Source organism: Pseudophryne corroboree, chromosome 7 (assembly GCF_028390025.1).
Source record: "Pseudophryne corroboree isolate aPseCor3 chromosome 7, aPseCor3.hap2, whole genome shotgun sequence".
Taxonomy (NCBI): domain Eukaryota; kingdom Metazoa; phylum Chordata; class Amphibia; order Anura; family Myobatrachidae; genus Pseudophryne; species Pseudophryne corroboree.
Genome location: NC_086450.1, coordinates 499214511 through 499236645, shown reverse-complemented (window position 1 = coordinate 499236645; position 22135 = coordinate 499214511). Strand labels below are relative to the sequence as shown.

Below are 22135 nucleotides of genomic sequence, written 5' to 3'. Positions count from 1 at the left end.
GGGTCAATTTACTCTGCAAAGCCCACGAGTCACCACTACTTTAAGCTACTGGATTTAAAGGGGCAATAATAAATACAAAACACACCAGGTAATTCTACCACGTAATCTGTGATCGGCTCAGGTGGTCTCGTCTGCTGATTGGTCAGAATACCCTCTAATGCTCCGCTCGGGGAAGTATGTTCTACCCTCGGGAAACGCTACGTTTCCATATTATAGGACCATAGATGGTCCATGTCAGGACCCTGGATCTATTCATTATGACCTTTGACTCCCGGCGACACCAGATACGTGATCACGGAGCTCATGCAGACCGATCTACACAAAGTCATCGTGTCGCCGCAGCCGCTCAGCGCAGACCACATCAAGGTCTTCCTCTACCAGATATTGCGAGGTGAGTTGCGGTTTGCCACAAGTGGGTAATGAGAGGGGGAGGGGGTGAAATGCCTGTGATTAAACCTTTTCCTTTCTCGTAGGGCTGAAGTATCTCCACTCAGCTGGGATCCTGCACAGAGATATCAAACCAGGCAACTTGCTGGTTAACAGTAACTGTGTTCTCAAGGTGCAGTTCTCGGCCTGCGTCCGCTGTCCTCCCATCTGCTGTGGCTATTCTTCTCTGGCCTCTGCTTTTCCGCTTCTTCTCCCAGCCGCACGCCTATCCCTTGTTGCCCCCAGCTCTTATAGGCCACCTGTGATCTTTCCGGTGTTGCCCTCTGTTCTTGCGCCAGGCTATATTCTGGTTATACGTTTCCTGCATTGCATGTAATACTCTCACGTTACTCCCCCGCATTACCACATGCCCCGCTGTTCTGCATCTTCTCCTTACTGCTCTGCTACGTCTCCTGCTGTGTTTGCCTCTTGCGGTTGCGGTGAATGGGTGCGGTGTCTGTCTGGTGCTGCTGCGATGCGTGCACTGCGCCGTGTGAAGTAAAGTCTCTTCCACTCACCCTCCTTGCCCTGTGTGTCCCCTCAGATCTGTGACTTCGGTCTGGCCCGGGTGGAGGAGTTGGACGAGTCCCAGCACATGACCCAGGAGGTAGTGACTCAGTATTACCGGGCACCGGAGATCCTGATGGGCAGCCGGCACTACCAGAACGCCATCGACATCTGGTCTGTGGGCTGTATCTTTGCTGAGCTTCTCGGGAGGAGGATATTGTTTCAGGCCCAGAGCCCCATCCAGCAGGTAGAGGCTCGTCTTGGCTGATAACACCCCAAGGGAGGGCATTGCCTTCCGTCTTCAGTATATTTATTACCAGTTATTCCTATAGCGCACACATATTCTGCAGCGCTTTATAGAGAGTATTTGGCCATTCACACCAGCTCCTGACACAGTGGAGCTTACACTCTATTTCTCTATCGTCCTAGTGGATGCTGGGGTTCCTGAAAGGACCATGGGGAATAGCGGCTCCGCAGGAGACAGGGCACAAAAAGTAAAGCTTTTCCAGATCAGGTGGTGTGCACTGGCTCCTCCCCCCATGACCCCCCTCCAGACTCCAGTTAGATTTTTGTGCCCGGCCGAGAAGGGTGCAATTCTAGGTGGCTCTCATAAAGAGCTGCTTAGAGAAAGTTTAGCTTAGGTTTTTTATTTTACAGTGATTCCTGCTGGCAACAGGATCACTGCAACGAGGGACAGAGGGGAGAAGAAGTGAACTCACCTGCGTGCAGGATGGATTGGCTTCTTGGCTACTGGACATCAGCTCCAGAGGGACGATCACAGGTACAGCCTGGATGGTCACCGGAGCCGCGCCGCCGGCCCCCTTGCAGATGCTGAAGTAAGAAGAGGTCCAGAATCGGCGGCTGAAGACTCCTGCAGTCTTCTAAAGGTAGCGCACAGCACTGCAGCTGTGCGCCATTTTCCTCTCAGCACACTTCACACGCAGTCACTGAGGGTGCAGGGCGCTGGGGGGGGGGGCGCCCTGGGAGGCAAATGTAAACCTATATAAAGGCTAAAAATACCTCACATATAGCCCCCAGAGGCTATATGGAGATATTTAACCCCTGCCTGTATTCACAAAATAGCGGGAGACGAGCCCGCCGAAAAAGGGGCGGGGCCTATCTCCTCAGCACACGGCGCCATTTCCTCTCACAGCTCCGCTGGTCAGGACGGCTCCCAGGTCTCTCCCCTGCACTGCACTACAGAAACAGGGTAAAACAGAGAGGGGGGGCAAATTTAATGGCAATATCTTGATATATATAAAGCAGCTATAAGGGAGCACTTATTATAAGGCTATCCCTGTCATATATAGCGCTTTTTGGTGTGTGCTGGCAGACTCTCCCTCTGTCTCCCCAAAGGGCTAGTGGGTCCTGTCTTCGTTTAGAGCATTCCCTGTGTGTCTGCTGTGTGTCGGTACGTGTGTGTCGACATGTATGAGGACGATATTGGTGTGGAGGCGGAGCAATTGCCAAATATGGGGATGTCACCTCCTAGGGGGTCGACACCAGAATGGATGCCTTTATTTATGGAATTACGGGATAGTGTCAACACGCTAAAGCAGTCGTTTGACGACATGAGGCGGCCGGACAATCAATTAGTGCCTGTCCAGGCGCCTCAAACACCGTCAGGGGCTGTAAAACGCCCTTTGCCTCAGTCGGTCGACACAGACCCAGACACAGGCACTGATTCCAGTGGTGACGAATCAACCGTATTTTCCAGTAGGGCCACACGTTATATGATTTTGGCAATGAAGGAGGCGTTACATTTAGCTGATACTACAGGTACCACTAAACAGGGTATTATGTGGGGTGTGAAAAAACTACCTATAGTTTTTCCTGAATCAGAAGAATTAAATGACGTGTGTGATGAAGCGTGGGTTGCCCCTGATAAAAAGCTGATAATTTCAAAGAAATTATTGGCATTATACCCTTTCCCGCCAGAGGTTAGGGAGCGCTGGGAAACACCTCCTAGGGTGGACAAGGCGCTAACACGCTTATCAAAACAAGTGGCGTTACCTTCTCCTGAGACGGCCGCACTTAAAGATCCATCAGATAGGAGGATGGAAAATATCCAAAAAAGTATATACACACATGCAGGTGTTATACTACGACCAGCTATAGCGACTGCCTGGATGTGCAGTGCTGGGGTAGTTTGGTCAGAGTCCCTGATTGAAAATATTGATACCCTGGACAGGGACAATATTTTACTGTCGTTAGAACAAATAAAGGATGCATTTCTTTATATGCGTGATGCACAGAGGGATATCTGCACACTGGCATCACGGGTAAGTGCTATGTCCATTTCGGCCAGAAGAGCTTTATGGACGCGACAGTGGACAGGCGATGCGGATTCAAAACGGCATATGGAAGTTTTGCCGTATAAAGGGGAGGAGTTATTTGGAGTCGGTCTATCAGATTTGGTGGCCACGGCTACAGCCGGGAAATCTACCTTTCTACCTCAAGTCACTCCCCAACAGAAAAAGGCACCGACTTTTCAACCGCAGCCCTTTCGTTCCTTTAAAAATAAGAGAGCAAAGGGCTATTCATATCTGCCACGAGGCAGAGGTCGAGGGAAGAAACAGCAACAGGCAGCTCCTTCCCAGGAACAGAAGCCCTCCCCGGCTTCTACAAAAGCCTCAGCATGACGCTGGGGCTTCTCAAGCGGACTCGGGGACGGTGGGAGGTCGTCTCAAAAATTACAGCGCGCAGTGGGCTCACTCGCAGGTAGATCCCTGGATCCTGCAGATAATATCTCAGGGGTACAGGTTGGAATTAGAGACAGATCCACCTCGCCGTTTCCTGAAGTCTGCTTTACCAACGTCCCCTTCCGAAAGGGAGACGGTTTTGGAAGCCATTCACAAGCTGTACTCTCAGCAGGTGATAGTCAAGGTACCTCTTCTACAACAAGGGAAGGGGTATTATTCCACTCTATTTGTGGTACCGAAGCCGGATGGCTCGGTAAGTCCTATTCTAAATCTGAAGTCCTTGAACCTGTACATAAAGAAGTTCAAGTTCAAGATGGAGTCACTCAGAGCAGTGATAGCGAACCTGGAAGAAGGGGACTTTATGGTATCCTTGGACATCAAGGATGCGTATCTCCACGTTCCAATTTACCCCTCACACCAGGGGTACCTCAGGTTCGTTGTACAAAACTGTCACTATCAGTTTCAGACGCTGCCGTTTGGTTTGTCCACGGCACCTCGGGTCTTTACAAAGGTAATGGCCGAGATGATGATTCTTCTTCGAAGAAAAGGCGTATTAATTATCCCATACTTGGACGATCTCCTAATAAGGGCAAGGTCCAGAGAACAGCTAGAGATGGGATTAGCAATATCTCAAGAGGTGCTAAAGCAGCACGGATGGATTCTGAATATTCCAAAATCCAAATTAATGCCGACAACTCGTCTGCTGTTCCTAGGGATGATTCTGGACACGGTTCAGAAAAAGGTTTTTCTTCCCGAGGAAAAAGCCAAGGAGTTATCCGACCTGGTCAGGAATCTCCTAAAACCAGGAAAGGTGTCTGTACATCAATGCACGCATCTTCAGATGCACCTGCGGATAACCCTGTCTCCAAGGACAAGGGTATCTCTTCTGTGGTGGTTGCAGAGGGCTCATCTATTGGAGGGCCGCAGATTCGGCATACAGGATTGGATCCTGGTGACCACGGACGCCAGCCTGAGAGGCTGGGGAGCAGTCACACAAGGAAGAAACTTCCAGGGAGTGTGGTCGAGCCTGGAAAAGTCTCTTCACATAAACATTCTGGAACTAAGAGCAATCTACAATGCTCTAAGCCAGGCGGAACCTCTGCTTCAAGGAAGACCGGTGTTGATCCAGTCGGACAACATCACGGCAGTCGCCCATGTAAACAGACAGGGCGGCACAAGAAGCAGGAGTGCAATGGCAGAAGCTGCCAGGATCCTTCGCTGGGCGGAGAATCACGTGATAGCACTGTCAGCAGTGTTCATCCCGGGAGTGGACAACTGGGAAGCAGACTTCCTCAGCAGACACGATCTTCACCCGGGAGAGTGGGGACTTCATCCAGAAGTTTTCCACATGCTAATAAACCGTTGGGAAAGACCAATGGTGGACATGATGGCGTCTCGCCTCAACAAAAAACTGGACAGGTATTGCGCCAGGTCAAGAGATCCGCAGGCAATAGCTGTGGACGCGCTGGTAACACCTTGGGTGTACCAGTCGGTGTATGTGTTTCCTCCTCTGCCTCTCATACCAAAGGTATTGAGAATCATACGGCAAAGCGGAGTAAGAACGATACTAGTGGCTCCGGATTGGCCAAGAAGGTCTTGGTACCCGGAACTTCAAGAGATGGTCACGGACGATCCGTGGCCTCTACCTCTAAGACAGGACCTGCTTCAGCAGGGACCGTGTCTATTCCAAGACTTACCGCGGCTGCGTTTGACGGCATGGCGGTTGAACGCCAGATCCTAAAAGGAAAAGGCATTCCAGAAGAAGTCATTCCTACCTTGATTAAGGCAAGAAAGGAAGTCCCCGCGAAGCATTATCACCGCATTTGGCGGAAATATGTTGCGTGGTGCGAGGATCGGAGTGCTCCGACGGAGGAATTTCAACTGGGTCGTTTCCTACATTTCCTGCAATCAGGATTGTCTATGGGTCTCAAATTGGGATCTATTAAGGTTCAAATTTCGGCCCTGTCAATATTCTTCCAAAAAGAATTGGCCTCAGTTCCTGAGGTCCAGACTTTTGTCAAAGGAGTACTGCATATACAGCCTCCTGTGGTGCCTCCGGTGGCACCGTGGGATCTAAATGTAGTTTTAGATTTCCTCAAATCCCATTGGTTTGAACCACTAAAAAATGTGGATTTGAAATATCTCACATGGAAAGTGACTATGTTACTGGCCCTGGCGTCCGCCAGGAGAGCATCTGAACTGGCGGCTTTATCTTATAAAAGCCCTTATTTAATTTTCCATTCGGATAGGGCAGAGCTGCGGACGCGTCCGCATTTTCTCCCTAAGGTGGTATCAGCGTTTCACCTGAACCAGCCTATTGTAGTGCCTGCGGCTACAAGCGACTTGGAGGACTCCAAGTTGTTGGACGTTGTCAGAGCTTTAAAAATATACATTTCAAGGACGGCTGGAGTCAGAAAATCTGACTCGCTGTTTATACTGTATGCACCCAACAAGTTGGGTGCGCCTGCTTCTAAGCAGTCGATTGCTCGTTGGATTTGTAACACAATTCAACTTGCACATTCTGTGGCAGGCCTGCCACAGCCTAAATCTGTTAAGGCCCATTCCACAAGGAAGGTGGGCTCATCTTGGGCGGCTGCCCGAGGGGTCTCGGCATTACAACTCTGCCGAGCAGCTACGTGGTCAGGGGAGAACACGTTTGTAAAATTCTACAAATTTGATACCCTGGCAAAGGAGGACCTGGAGTTCTCTCATTCGGTGCTGCAGAGTCATCCGCACTCTCCCGCCCGTTTGGGAGCTTTGGTATAATCCCCATGGTCCTTTCAGGAACCCCAGCATCCACTAGGACGATAGAGAAAATAAGAATTTACTTACCGATAATTCTATTTCTCGGAGTCTGTAGTGGATGCTGGGGTTCCTGAAAGGACCATGGGGAATAGCGGCTCCGCAGGAGACAGGGCACAAAAGTAAAGCTTTCCGATCAGGTGGTGTGCACTGGCTCCTCCCCCTATGACCCTCCTCCAAGCCAGTTAGATTTTTGTGCCCGGCCGAGAAGGGTGCAATCTAGGTGGCTCTCCTAAAGAGCTGCTTAGAAAAGTTTAGCTTAGGTTTTTTATTTTACAGTGAGTCCTGCTGGCAACAGGATCACTGCAACGAGGGACTTAGGGGAGAAGAAGTGAACTCACCTGCGTGCAGGATGGATTGGCTTCTTGGCTACTGGACATCAGCTCCAGAGGGACGATCACAGGTACAGCCTGGATGGTCACCGGAGCCTTGCCGCCGGCCCCCTTGCAGATGCTGAAGTAAGAAGAGGTCCAGAATCGGCGGCAGAAGACTCCTCAGTCTTCTAAAGGTAGCGCACAGCACTGCAGCTGTGCGCCATTTTCCTCTCAGCACACTTCACACGGCAGTCACTGAGGGTGCAGGGCGCTGGGAGGGGGGCGCCCTGGGAGGCAAATGAATACCTATTTTGGCTAAAAATACCTCACATATAGCCTCCGGAGGCTATATGGAGATATTTAACCCCTGCCAGAATCCGTTAAGAGCGGGAGACGAGCCCGCCGAAAAAGGGGCGGGGCCTATCTCCTCAGCACACAGCGCCATTTTCCCTCACAGGCTGGAGGGAAGGCTCCCAGGCTCTCCCCTGCACTGCACTACAGAAACAGGGTTAAAACAGAGAGGGGGGGCACTAATTTGGCGTTAGAAATATATAAAAAAGATGCTATAAGGGAAAACACTTATATAAGGTTGTCCCTATATAATTATAGCGTTTTTGGTGTGTGCTGGCAAACTCTCCCTCTGTCTCTCCAAAGGGCTAGTGGGTCCTGTCCTCTATCAGAGCATTCCCTGTGTGTGTGCTGTGTGTCGGTACGTGTGTGTCGACATGTAGGAGGACGATGTTGGTGAGGAGGCGGAGCAATTGCCTGTAATGGTGATGTCACTCTCTAGGGAGTCGACACCGGAATGGATGGCTTATTTAGGGAATTACGTGATAATGTCAACACGCTGCAAGGTCGGTTGACGACATGAGACGGCCGACAAACAATTAGTACCGGTCCAGACGTCTCAAAAACACCGTCGGGGGTTTTAAAACGCCCGTTTACTTTAGTCGGTCGACACAGACACAGACAGGGACACTGAATCCAGTGTCGACGGTGAATAAACAAACGTATTCCTTATTAGGGCCACACGTTAAAGGCAATGAAGGAGGTGTTACATATTTCTGATACTACAAGTACCACAAAAGAGGGTATTATGTGGGATGTGAAAAAACTACCATAGTTTTTCCTGAATCAGATAAATTAAATAAAGTGTGTGATGATGCGTGGGTTCCCCCCGATAGAAAATTATGGGCGGTATACCCTTTCCCGCCAGAAGTTAGGGCGCGTTGGGAAACACCCCTTAGGGTGGATAAGGCGCTCACACGCTTATCAAAACAAGTGACGGTACCGTCTATTGATAGGGCCGTCCTCAAGGACCAGCTGACAGGAGGCTGGAAAATATCATAAAAAGTATATACACACATACTGGTGTTATACTGCGACCAGCGATCGCCCCAGCCTGGATGTGCAGAGCTGGGGTGGCTTGGTCGGATTCCCTGACTAAAAATATTGATACCCTTGACAGGGACAGTATTTTATTGACTATAGAGCATTTAAAGGATGCATTTCTATATATGCGAGATCACAGAGGGATATTTGCACTCTGGCATCATGAGTAAATGCGATGTCCATAACTGCCAGAAGATGTTATGGACACAACAGTGGTCAGGTGATGCAGATTCCAAACGGCACAAAGGTGTATTGCCGTATAAAGGAAGAGGAGTTATTTGGGGTCGGTCCATCGGACCTGGTGGCCACGGCAACTGCTGGAAAATCCACCGTTTTTTACCCTAAGTCACATCTCTGCAGAAAAAGACACCGTCTTTTCAGCCTCAGTCCTTTCGTCCCTATAAGATCATATCTGCCCAGGGATAGAGGAAAGGGAAGAAGACTGCAGCAGGCAGCCCATTCCCAGGAACAGAAGCGTTCCACCGCTTCTGACAAGTTCTCAGCATGGCGCTGAGACCGTACAGGACCCCTGGATCCTACAAGTAGTATCCCAGGGGTACAGATTGGAATGTCGAGACGTTTCCCCTTCGCAGGCTCCTGAAGTCTGCTTTACCAAGGTCTCCCTCCGACAAGGAGGCAGTATGGGAAAAAATTCACAAGCTGTATTCCCAGCAGGTGATAATTAAATTACCCCTCCTACTACAAGAAAAGGGGTATTATTCCACACTATATTGTGGTACTGAAGCCAGAAGGCTAGGTGAGACTTATTCTAAAAAATTTTTTTTGAACACTTACAAAGGTTCAAATCAAGATGGAGTCACTCAGAGCAGTGATAACGAACCAGGAAGAAGGGGACTATATAGTGTCCCGGGACATCAGGGATGCTTACCTCTATGTCCCAAATTTGCCCTTCTCACTAAGGGTACCTCAGGTTCGTGGTACAGAACTGTCACTATCAGTTTCAGACGCTGCCGTTTGGATTGTCCACGGCACCCCGGGTCTTTACCAAGGTAATGGCCGAAATGATGATTCTTCTTCGAAGAAAAGGCGTCTTAATTATCCCTTACTTGGACGATCTCCTGATAAGGGCATAGTCCAGGGAACAGTTGGAGGTCGGAGTAGCACTATCTCGGATACTGCTACAACAGCACGGGTGGATTCTAAATATTCCAAAATCGCAGCTGATCCCGACGACACGTCTGCTGTGCCTAGGGATGATTCTGGACACAGTCCAGAAAAAGGTGTTTCTCCCGGAAGAGAAAGCCAGGGAGTTATCCGAGCTAGTCAGGAACCTCCTAAAAACAGTGCATCATTGCACAAGGGTCCTGGTAAAAAAAATGGTGGCTTCCTACGAAGCAATTCCATTCGGCAGATTTCACGCAAGAACTTTTCAGTGGGATCTGCTGGACAAATGGTCCGGATCGCATCTTCAGATGCATCAGCGGATAACCCTATATCCAAGGACAAGGGTGTCTCTCCTGTGGTGGTTATAGTGTGCTCATCTTCTAGAGGGCCGCAGATTCGGCATTCAGGATTGGATGCTGGTGACCACGGAGCCCAGCCCGAGAGGCTGGGGAGCAGTCACACAAGGAAAAAATTTCCAGGGAGTGTGATCAAGTCTGGAGACTTTTCTCCACATAAATATACTGGAGCTAAGGGTAAATTTATAATGCTCTAAGCTTAGCAAGACCTCTGCTTCAAGGTCAGCCGGTATTGATCCAGTGGGAAAAACATCACGGCAGTCGCCCACGTAAACAGACAGGGCGACACAAGAAGCAGGAGGGCAATGGCAAAAACTGCAAGGACTTTTCGCTGGGCGGAAAATCATGTGATAGCACTGTCAGCAGTGTTTCATCCCGGGAATGGAAACTGGGAAGCAGACTTCCTCAGCAGGCACGACCTCCACCCGGGAGAGTGGAAACTTCATCGGGAAGTTTTTTCCACATGATTGTAAACCGTTGGGAAATACCAAAGGTGGACATGATGGCGTCCCGTCTGAACAAAAAACGGGACAGGTATTGCGCCAGGTCAAGAGACCCTCAGGCAATAGCTGTGGACGTTCTGGTAACACCGTGGGTGTACCAGTCGGTGTATGTGTTCCCTCCTCTGCTTCTCATACCTAAGGTGCTGAGAATTATAAGACGTAGAGGAGTAAGAACTATACTCATGGCTCCGGATTGGCCAAGAAGGACTTGGTACCCGGAACTTCAAGAGATGCTTACAGAGGTCTTATGGCCTCTGCCGCTAAGAAGGGACTTGCTTCAGCAAGTACCATGTCTGTTCCAAGACTTACCGCAGCTGCGTTTGTCGGCATGGTGGTGGAAAGCCGGATCCTAAGGGAAAAAGGCATTCCGGAAGAGGTCATTCCTACCCTGGTCAAAGCCAGAAAGGAGGTGACCGCACAACATTATCACCACATGTGGCGAAAATATGTTGCGTGGTGTGAGGCCAGGAAGGCCCCACAAAGAAATTTCAACTCGGTCGTTTCCTGCATTTCCTGCAAACAGGAGTGTCTATGGGCCTCAAATTGGGGTCCATTAAGGTTCAAATTTCGGCCCTGTCGATTTTCTTCCAGAAAGAATTGGCTTCAGTTCCTGAAGTCCAGAAGTTTGTCAAGGGAGTATTGCATATACAACCCCCTTTTGTGCCTCCAGTGGCACTGTGGGATCTCAACGTAGTTCTGGGATTCCTCAAATCACATTGGTTTAAAACCAGTCAAATCTGTGGATTTGAAGCATCTCACATGAAAAGTGACCATGCTCTTGGCCCTGGCCTGGACCAGGCGAGTGTCAAATTGGTGGTTTTTTTCTCAAAAAAGCCCATATCTGTTTGTCCATTCGGACAGGGCAGAGCTGCGGACTCGTCCCCAGTTCTCTCCCTAAGGTGGTGTCAGTGTTTCACCTGAACCAGCTTATTGTGGTGCCTTGCACCTACTAGGGACTTGGAGGACTCCAAGTTGCTAGATGTTGTCAGGGCCCTGAAAATATGTTCCAGGACGGCTGGAGTCAGGAAAACTGACTTGCTGTTATCCTGTATGCACCCAACAAACTGGGTGCTCTTGCTTCTAAGCAGACTATTGCTAGTTGGATGTGTAATACAATTCAGCTTGCACATTCTGTGGCAGGCCTGCCACAGCCAAAATATGTAAATGCCCATTCCACAAGGAAGGTGGGCTCATCTTGGGCGGCTGCCCGAGGGGTCTCGGCTTTACAACTTTGCCGAGCAGCTACTTGGTCAGGGGCAAACACGTTTGCTAAATTCTACAAATTTGATACCCTGGCTAAGGAGGACCTGGAGTTCTCTCATTCGGTGCTGCAGAGTCATCCGCACTCTCCCGCCCGTTTGGGAGCTTTGGTATAATCCCCATGGTCCTTTCAGGAACCCCAGCATCCACTAGGACGATAGAGAAAATAAGAATTTACTTACCGATAATTCTATTTCTCGGAGTCCGTAGTGGATGCTGGGCGCCCATCCCAAGTGCGGATTATCTGCAATACTTGTACATAGTTACAAAAATCGGGTTATTATTGTTGTGAGCCATCTTTTCAGAGGCTCCGCTGTTATCATACTGTTAACTGGGTTTAGATCACAAGTTGTACGGTGTGATTGGTGTGGCTGGTATGAGTCTTACCCGGGATTCAAAATTCCTCCCTTATTGTGTACGCTCGTCCGGGCACAGTACCTAACTGGCTTGGAGGAGGGTCATAGGGGGAGGAGCCAGTGCACACCACCTGATCGGAAAGCTTTACTTTTGTGCCCTGTCTCCTGCGGAGCCGCTATTCCCCATGGTCCTTTCAGGAACCCCAGCATCCACTACGGACTCCGAGAAATAGAATTATCGGTAAGTAAATTCTTATTTTCTCGGAGTCCGTAGTGGATGCTGGGCGCCCATCCCAAGTGCGGATTATCTGCAATACTTGTACATAGTTATTGTTAACTAATTCGGGTTATTGTTTAGGGAGCCATCTTTCAGAGGCTCTTCTGTTATCATACTGTTAACTGGGTTTAGATCACAAGTTGTACGGTGTGATTGGTGTGGCTGGTATGAGTCTTACCCGGGATTCAAAATCCTCCCTTATTGTGTACGCTCGTCCGGGCACAGTACCTAACTGGAGTCTGGAGGGGGGTCATGGGGGGAGGAGCCAGTGCACACCACCTGATCTGGAAAAGCTTTACTTTTTGTGCCCTGTCTCCTGCGGAGCCGCTATTCCCCATGGTCCTTTCAGGAACCCCAGCATCCACTACGGACTCCGAGAAATAGAATTATCGGTAAGTAAATTCTTATTTTTCCCTGCCACATGTCTAGCCAATTAACCTACCAATATATTTTGGCATGTGGGAGGAAACCGGAGTACCCAGAGGAAACCCACGCATGCATGGGGAGAACATACAAACTCCACACGGCAGTAGTGGAAATTGAACCCAAGACGTCAGTGCTGTGAGGCAGTAATGCTAACCACTGCACTATCCATGCTGCCCTGTACGAACTGCTCTATAATCACTATTGCCTCATCCTGTCCCCGGGGTGTGGTGAAGTCGGCATTTCAGCCCGGTGTCGGGTTCTGTTGTTAGTCACCTGTAACTCCTCTCTGTCTTGTTTTGCAGCTGGACCTGATCACTGACCTTTTGGGGACCCCCCCTCTCACTGCCATGCGCTCTGCCTGCGAGGGAGCGAGAGCTCACATTCTACGAGGCCCCCACAAGCCGGTGATTCTAAGATAACGTTACTGCATTTGTCTGTCTGCTGCTCCTCCTGTTTCTTACTGACAGTCGGTCCCTTCTCTTTGCAGCCATCTCTCTCTGTCCTGTATATGCTGTCTGGGGAGGCCACGCACGAGGCGGTGCACCTCCTGTGTCGGATGCTGCTGTTCGATCCGGTGAGTTCTGTTTGAAGAGTGATATTTGCTCATGGGAGCTTACAATCTGCATTGTTAGTGCAACCAACTATATTGTATTTTTGCATTTGGTTCTTCTGGAATCCTTTTTTCTCTTACGTCCTAGAGGATGCTGGGGACTCCGTAAGGACCATGGGGTATAGACGGGCTCCGCAGGAGATAGGGCACCTAAAAAGAACTTTGACTATGGGTGTGCACTGGCTCCTCCCTCTATGCCCCTCCTCCAGACCTCAGTTAGATCTTGTGCCCAGAGGAGAATGGGTGCACTGCAGAGAGCTCTCCAGAGTTTTCTGTGGAAAAAGAATTTTGTTAGGTTATTTATTTTCAGGGAGTCCTGTTGGTAACAGGCTCCCTGCATCGTGGGACTGAGGAGAGAGAAGCAGTGCTGGCTTGTCAAGTTGGGCACTGCTTCTAGGCTACTGGACACCATTAGCTCCAGAGGGAGTCGGAACACAGGTCTCACCTGGGGTTAGTCCCGGAGCCGCGCCGCCGTCCTCCTCACAGATGCCGAAGATAGAAGCCGGGTGAGTATTGAGGAAAAGACTTCAGGCGGCAGAAGACATCAGATCTTCATGAGGTAAACTGCGCGCCATTGCTCCCAGTCACACACACAAAGCAGGCACTGAAGGGTGCAGGGCGCAGGGGGGGGCACCCTGAACAGCAATAAACCTCGATTTGGCCATAAATACGATGGATTAGGCTGTGGGACAGTAAATCCGCGGACCCCGCCATTTTATTAGTATATGATGAAGGGACCGAAGCTCGCCGTCGGGTGGGCGGGGCTTGATCCTCAGCACTAACCAGCGCCATTTTCTCCACAGAGGCTGCATGAGAAAACGCTGGCTCCCTGTTCTCTCCCCTGCTGAGCTTCACAGGTTGGAAAAAGGAGGAGAGGGGGGCACTTTGGCGACGCAGTGAGTGGAGATTACAATTATAAACATATAGCAGCGCTATCTGGTCATATATTCCAGTGTTTTTAAGCGCTGGGTGTGTGCTGGCATACTCTATCTCTCTGTCTCTCCTAAGGGCCTGGTTGGGGTTTTGTCCCCTTATAGGTAACTCCCTGTGTGTGGGGGGTGTCGGTACGTGTGTGTCGACATGTCTGAGGCGGAAGGCTTCTCCGAGGAGGAGGTGGAGCAAATGAGTGGTGTGTCCCCGTCGGTTGTGCCGACTCCAGATTGGATGGGCATGTGGCATATGTTGAATGCAAGTGTGGCATCTTTACATAAAAGGCTTGATAAGGCTGGTTTAGGGGGGACATCAGGCGGTCAATCCTCAGATTGGACCGACTCACAGGGCCCGTCGGGGTCTCAGAAGCGTCCCTTAACACAAGACACTACTACCGACACGGATTCTGATTCTATTCTATAGATTGATACTATGGATAAGGATACTATATTCCTAACTCTAGCCCATATAAAAGACGCAGTCTTCTTTATGAGGGATGCTCAAAGGGACATTGGATTGCTAGCTTCTAGGGCCAATGCCATGTCTATCTCAGCGAGAAGATCCTTATGGACTCGCCAATGGACGGGTGATGCGGATTCCAAGAAACATATGGAAGTACTACCCAATAAGGGTGATGTATTGTTTGGGGATGGGCTGACGGACTTGGTTTCCACAGCAGGTAAATTAAATTTTTTACCATATATTCCCCAACAGCAAAAGAAAGTAACACCCTATCAGATGCAGTCCTTTCGGTCGCATAAGTCCAAAAGAGGTCGGGGATCCTCTTTCCTCGCCAGAGGTAAGGGCAGAGGCAAGAGAGCACCTGCTCCGGCAGGTGCCCAGGAACAAAGTCCTCCCCGGCTGCTCCAAAACCCACAGCATGACGCTGGGGCTCCCCTGAGGGAGTCCGCACCGGTGGGGGCACGTCTTCGACTTTTCAGTCAGGCCTGGGTCAGTTCGGACCTGAATCCCTGGGTGTTGGAAATTAGTTTCCCAGGGTTACAAATTGGAATTCGAGGAGGTGCCCCCGCGCCGATTTTTCAAATCGGCCCTACCAGCTTCCACATCGGAAAGGGATGTAGTGTTAGCTGCAATTCAAACGCTGTGTATACAGCAAGTGATAATCAAGGTTCCCCTGCACCAGCAGGGAAGAGGTTACTACTCAACCCTATTTGTGGTCCCGAAACCAGACGGTTCGGTCAGACCGATTTTGAATCTGAAATCCCTAAACCTGTACATAAAAAGATTCAAATTCAAAATGGAATCACTCAGAGCGATAATAGCCAACATGGAGGAGGGGGAGTTTATGGTGTCTCTGGACATAAAGGATGCGTACCTTCATGTCCCCATATATGCCCCCCATCAGGAATACCTGAGATTCGCGGTACAGGATTGTCATTACCAATTTCAGACGTTGCCGTTTGGAGTTTCCACGGCCCCGAGGATTTTCACCAAGATAATGGCGGAAATGATGGTAGTCCTGCGCAAGCATGGAGTCACAATTATCCCATACTTGGACGATCTCCTGATAAAAGCGAGATCAAGAGAGAAATTGCTGAGCAGTGTGGCGCTCTCTCTGAGAGTGCTCCAGCAACACGGTTGGATTCTAAATCTACCGAAGTCACAGTTGATTCCGACAACTCGGCTACCGTTCCTAGGTATGATACTGGATACGGAACAAATGAAGGTCTTCCTCCCAATAGAGAAAGCCCAAGACATCCAGAACATGGTCAGAGACCTGCTAAAATCAAAAAGGGTGTCCGTTCACCAATGCACTCGAGTTCTGGGGAAAATTGTGGCGGCCTACGAGGCCATTCCCTTCGGAAGGTTCCATGCAAGGACTTTTCAATGGGACCTTCTGGACAAGTGGTCGGGGTCCCATCTGCATTTACATCGGAAAATAACTCTGTCTCCAGGAACCAGAGTGTCCCTCCTGTGGTGGTTGCAGAGTGCTCACCTGCTGGAGGGTCGCCGGTTCGGGATTCAGGACTGGATCCTGGTTACCACGGACGCGAGCCTCCGAGGATGGGGAGCGGTCACACAGGGAAAGACTTTTCAAGGTCTTTGGTCAGACCAGGAGTCCTGTCTACACATCAGTGTGTTGGAACTCAGGGCCATTTACAACGGCCTTCGACAAGCGGAGAGTTTTCTTCGAAACCTTCCGGTTCTGATTCAATCATACAATGTCACAGCAGTGGCTCATGTGAACCGCCAAGGCGGGACAAGAAGCAGAGTCGCGATGGCGGAAGCCACAAGGATCCTTCGCTGGGCGGAAAATCATGTAAGCGCTCTGTCGGCTGTCTTCATTCCGGGAGTGGACAACTGGGAAGCAGACTTCCTCAGCAGACACGATCTCCATCCAGGAGAGTGGGGACTTCATCAAGAAGTCTTTGCAGACGTAACACGTCTTTGGGGAACTCCTCAAAAAGACATGATGGCGTCACGCCTCAACAAAAAACTTCGGAGGTATTGCGCCAGGTCTCGGGACCCTCAGGCAGTAGCAGTAGACGCACTGGTAACACCGTGGGTGTTCGACTCGGTCTACGTGTTCCCTCCTCTTCCTCTCATCACGAAAGTGTTGAGGATCATAAGACGGAGAAGAGTACAGACGATACTCGTTGTCCCAGACTGGCCTCGAAGGGCTTGGTACTCGGATCTACAAGAGATGCTCACAGGAGAACCCTGGCCTCTTCCTCTGAGGGAAGACCTGTAGCAGCAGGGGCCCTGTGTATTTCAAGACTTACCGCGGTTACGTTTGACGGCATGGCGGTTGAACGCCGAATCCTAGCAAAAAAGGGGATTCCGGAAGAGGTCATTCCTACTTTAATAAAGGCTAGGAAGGAGGTGACGATAAAACATTATCACCGTATCTGGCGAAAGTATGTGTCTTGGTGTGAGACCAAGAATGCACCTACGGAAGATTTTGATTTGGGTCGTCTTCTCCACTTCCTACAGACAGGAGTGGATATGGGCCTGAAATTAGGCTCGGTTAAGGTACAGATTTCGGCCCTCTCGATTTTCTTTCAGAAGGAATTGGCTTCTCTTCCAGAAGTCCAGACGTTTGTAAAGGGAGTGCTGCACATCCAGCCCCCTTTTGTGCCTCCAGTGGCACCATGGGACCTGAACGTGGTGTTGCAGTTCCTAAAATCTCACTGGTTTGAACCGCTTAACAAGGTTGAATTGAAATTTCTTACCTGGAAGGTGGTCATGTTGTTGGCCTTAGCTTCAGCAAGGCGAGTGTCAGAATTGGTGGCTCTATCACACAAGAGCCCCTATTTGATTTTTCATGTGGATCGAGCTGAATTGAGAACACGTCTGCAATTTTTGCCTAAAGTGGTTTCGTCGTTCCATATGAATCAACCTATTGTGCTGCCTGTGGCTACTGGTGACCTGGAGGATTCCAGATCCCTGGACGTAGTCAGGTCCTTAAAGATTTATGTAGCCAGGACGGCTACAATTAGGAAAACAGAGGCTCTGTTTGTCCTGTATGCGGCCAATAAGATTGGCGCTCCTGCTTCAAAGCAGACTATTGCTCGCTGGATCTGTAATACGATTCAGCAGGCTCACTCTACGGCTGGATTGCCGTTACCAAATTCGGTTAAGGCCCATTCCACTAGGAAGGTGGTCTCTTCTTGGGTGGCTGCCCGAGGCGTCTCGGCTTTACAACTTTGCCGAGCGGCGACGTGGTCGGGGTCAAACACTTTTGCTAAATTCTACAAGTTTGATACCCTGGCTGATGAGGACCTAGCGTTTTCTCAGTCGGTGCTGCAGAGTCATCCGCACTCTCCCGCCCGATTGGATGCTTTGGTATAAACCCCATGGTCCTTACGGAGTCCCCAGCATCCTCTAGGACGTAAGAGAAAATAAGATTTTAAACCTACCGGTAAATCTATTTCTCCTAGTCCGTAGAGGATGCTGGGCGCCCGTCCCAGTGCGGAAACTCTGCAAGACTTGTATATAGTTGTTGCTTACATAAGGGTTATGTTACAGTTGACATCGGTCTTGGACCGTTACTGTCGTTTGTTCATACTGTTAACTGGTTATGTATGATCCAGGTTACATGGTATGATTGGTGTGGGCTGGTATGAACCTTGCCCTTGGATTGCTAAATCCTGCTTTGTATTGTCCATCTCCTCTGGGCACAGTTCTCTAACTGAGGTCTGGAGGAGGGGCATAGAGGGAGGAGCCAGTGCACACCCATAGTCAAAGTTCTTTTTAGGTGCCCTATCTCCTGCGGAGCCCGTCTATACCCCCATGGTCCTTACGGAGTCCCCAGCATCCTCTCCGGACTAGGAGAAATAGATTTACCGGTAGGTTTAAAATCTTATTTTTTCTTTTTCTTCACTACCATGTCCTGGCTACCCCCCCTCAACCACCCTGGGGTGCTGGCTTCTCACTTCTCACTACTGTGGGCTTGGCCCTGGGGTCCTGGCTCCTTTGTTTTATAGGGAGGCCAATTTTGGGCCTTTTTTTCAATCCCAGGTATCAGGATTCAAAAATGATCAATCCCGGGATGAAGATTTTAAAATTAAGATCTTCAGTTCGCACAGCCCACAGAACTACTTGCCATCCTCTGGGAGTGCTGGCGGGCTCACTTGCTGCAGGTGGAGGGCAGCGAGGTGCGGTGCGTGCGGCTGGCGTCAGACTGCGCAGCACAACCTATGACGTAACGCTGTGCAGTGTGCACAGCCGGGGTCAGGGTGAGAAGGGAGCTGGGCCTCCTGAAGATGCTTACCACTGCCCGACATTGAAAAATAAAAAGGGGGCTTTCTAATCCCGAAACCTCCGGGATTAAGATCCCGGCCAATTTTGGCCACCCTACTTGTTTGCATCATGTAGTCGCTACAGTAGCTTCTCTAGTAATGGGACTTGTGTGGTTTTTTTTTTGTTTGTTCTTTTTAGTCGAAGAGGATCTCTGCTAAGGACGCGTTAGCCCACCCCTATCTGGAGGAAGGCCGCCTCCGTTACCACACATGTATGTGTCACTGCTGCTACTCCGTGTCCTCCGGCCGCGTGTACACTGCGGATTTTGAACCCACAGCCGGCAACCGATTTGATGACTCCTATGAGAAAAGCCTCACTTCTGTCTGGCAGGTCAAAGGTCAGAGCCGTGGCCGGGTTCTGCTGTGCATTTGGGGAAGGGGTTACCGCTTATTGTGCATAGCGTCATACCGGCAATCTCTCTTGTCTTACAGAGCTGGTTCATCACTTCATCACAGACCAACAACAGGGCAAGCGCCCCCCTCTCTGTATCAACCCGCACTCGGCCGCATTCAAGACCTTCATCAGGTGTGTGACCTACAGGGGAGTGTGCCCTGTATTTCTTACAGACGTGTCCACTTACATCCTTGCTGCAGTGACGTTAAACAGCCCTTCGAGTCGTGCCATGCCGTGGCTTGACTCAGTAGCGAATGTTATGTGACTAGGACGCACAAGCAGTTCCTGCTGATTAAAATGATATGCGGCATGCCTATATTCTGTGTGTGACTGCGGCTGTATCTGCATACGGAATGCTACGCTACAGAGTTTGCCTGGAATTCACTGTCATGTAGCACTTCATATGCAGATACCGCTGCAGTTGCACACAGAATGTAGGCATGCCGGATAGCTTTTTAAGCAGCATTGTCTGCTTGTGCGTCCTAGTCTCAAAGTGATGCGAATAAGACACAATTTTGGCAAAAAAAAGTCGGCCGAAGTTAGCAGAGCTGCCGTATAACTCACGCCAGGCATCTCCTCCTGCATGGCGTTATTGAAGCAAGATGTATGAAGACACACCTGTACTTACTCATGTCTAACAAAGGACCTATCCACAAGTGTATTGCCCCCTACCACTCCCCGTGACTAGGTATGTAGGGGGTGATGTTTTAGGGAGCTTCCTACACTTATCTCTCCGTTACCCGTCCGACCTGCAGCATTGTCCTCCTCCTTCTGCACCATTGACCCTTGTCCAGTATATTCTGCCCCCTTTTATCCGTAAGGGTGTGGTATGACATCTGGTCGACATGAGAATGTTGATAGAGTTGAACTGTTGACATGAAGCATGCCCAGCATGTCAACCGTGACCTCAAACCGGCCTGGTGGCCTTGTCGTAGCAGCTCCAGCATCATCTTCCGCCCCTGGTGGCCATGTGAAGGTCCTGTGATGCTACACATTCCAATGAATATTTCTCCTGACTGTTGTGTCTCCCTTTGTCTAGATCCACAGCCTGGCATTCCTCCAAGGTTTCCAAGAAAGAGGAAAGATGAGCAGACTCTTCCGGAAAGCTCTGGAAATTGAGGACGTGATGTGAGAATCCTCTCCGGCTGTTATCCGTTCACAGCATGAAGTATCCAACTCTCGTCCCACTGCTGTACATGAGATGGTGTACTCCTCTCCTTGCTAGTTTCCCTACCCTCTGCCGTCCCACCGCTGTCACCTCCCTCTTCCCGTCTTTCCTGCTTCATAATCATCCCGTTACGGAGTTTTGTTTTGTTTTCCTTTTCCCAGAATCCTGTGTGGTTCCATACCTCCCCCCAATGGGGGGGCGGCAGTGATTGGCTGAGGGACCTCTTTGCGGATAAAGGACGCTGTAAATATTTTCTATACAGAGAATCCTCTGCCTTGTCCGGCTCTCCCTCCTCGTCACTGCCTTGGGGTAAGCCCCTCCAGTGCCGGGCGAATCCCCAACAGGGAACGTGTGCAATTCTACGCTTTTTATCAAAAGGATTTGATATGAGCAGCATAAATGTCACCACCCCTATCTGGATGTGAACATCCACTGCACCCCCGCTCATCCACACATGATGTATATTGTGTTCAAGCTTTCCGCTGACCTATAGGAGAGGGCAAGAAACCCTGCTGCATCATGGTGCTCTGGTTACTGACCTACTGTGCAGGCGGCCATGTTGTCGGCTCGAACCAATGTTCTGATCGTGTCTTCATGGACCAATGACCATTCTGGACTCTGTTATGTCCCTGCTTCCTTGTAAAGTGATAGGTTGCAGTCTTGCATAGAATTATTGGTTTATATTTGGTTCCGTCTATAAAATGGCCGCCACTACCACTGTGTGGGCAATGGGTACTCTCTTTAAATATCCTGCAACTCTTCAAAGTCTAGAACAGTGCGCACTGGGAGATATTGGTGTCATAGAAGCAGTGACGATCCCTTACTATGAGTCTGTATGTTTTTATTAGAGTCTTTTGGGACAAGTGAGGATTCCTAGCCTGTATCATACACTGCAGTCTTGCAGGGGGCTGACTCTCCCTAGGGAGCGCTCTCCGGCGACATCTTGTGGACATGATTTGTTCTGCAAGGGAATGAGTGTATTGATAATACAGATGGAGCAGCACTTATTGTAACATTTGAATCCTGTTGGCTTGCTAGTCAACTTGCTAGTCTCTTTCCACTGAAGAACGAAAGCTGCAGCCGCCCCCATAGGCCGTGACATTGTGTATTAAATGCATTACGTTAGCTGCAGGCTGGTTCGCTTTCGTCTGTAGCAGTTTTGCTGACACCTTGTGGCCGGTGGGTTGTATTGCAATGGGTGAGTTCCCCAGTATAATGTTACTTAACCCTAGCACTGCAGTAACCTCTGGTTGAGAGCTGGTCATTTTGAAGGGGGCACCTGTGCCTCTCCCGTTTTCACCAATACTTCATTTTTAACTTATAACTTATGTACAGATGTGTATCACGTTGTGTTAGGGCAATTGACATGTATCACTGTACCTATGGTTTGAAACCCATTCAATAATCTACCTCTTCCAGTAAGTGTTTATTTGTATGATTGTTAAAATATTGTGTTTTGTTTTTGTTATTTTTGTTTTTCCTTTTTTTTTTTTTTTTTCCTAAATGTGAAAAAACCCAGATTCCCTGAAAACTTGAATTTAGCGTCTTCAGGTTTTATTTAAAGATTGTTGGTCCGATCCAGCAGCTTTAATAAACTCTGTCCTGCCTTTTATTCCTGCCGCGTTTTGTGGTCTTTGTCATACTGGTCTTATAAGCCGCTGATCGCTTCCACTGAGCGGGAGATCTGTGTGGCCTCTGCATTATCTACTGCGCTGCTTCACGGCGACATTGGATCTCTCAGCCTGGTGTCCTAGTACTAGTTGGGCCTGTCTCCCATGCTCAGTCCTGTTCCGTCTAGTGGGCAATTCACCGCCCAATTCTCAG

At 49.7% G+C, this 22135-nt stretch overlaps 1 protein-coding gene across 1 annotated transcript in view; it reads left to right on the top strand.

The window, feature by feature from the left end:
• LOC134945763 (serine/threonine-protein kinase NLK2) overlaps nucleotides 1-21923 on the top strand; it is a 31940-nt gene extending 10017 nt beyond the window's left edge. Inside the window, exons 4-11 of the mRNA XM_063935237.1 lie at nucleotides 285-391; nucleotides 474-559; nucleotides 971-1180; nucleotides 12749-12850; nucleotides 12934-13020; nucleotides 18889-19087; nucleotides 19182-19275; nucleotides 20183-21923. Coding sequence (XP_063791307.1) covers nucleotides 285-391; nucleotides 474-559; nucleotides 971-1180; nucleotides 12749-12850; nucleotides 12934-13020; nucleotides 18889-19087; nucleotides 19182-19275; nucleotides 20183-20231 — 934 coding nt within the window. The 3' untranslated portion in view covers nucleotides 20232-21923. The remainder of the gene's footprint in view (nucleotides 1-284; nucleotides 392-473; nucleotides 560-970; nucleotides 1181-12748; nucleotides 12851-12933; nucleotides 13021-18888; nucleotides 19088-19181; nucleotides 19276-20182) is intronic.
• The last annotated feature ends 212 nt before the right edge of the window (nucleotides 21924-22135 follow it).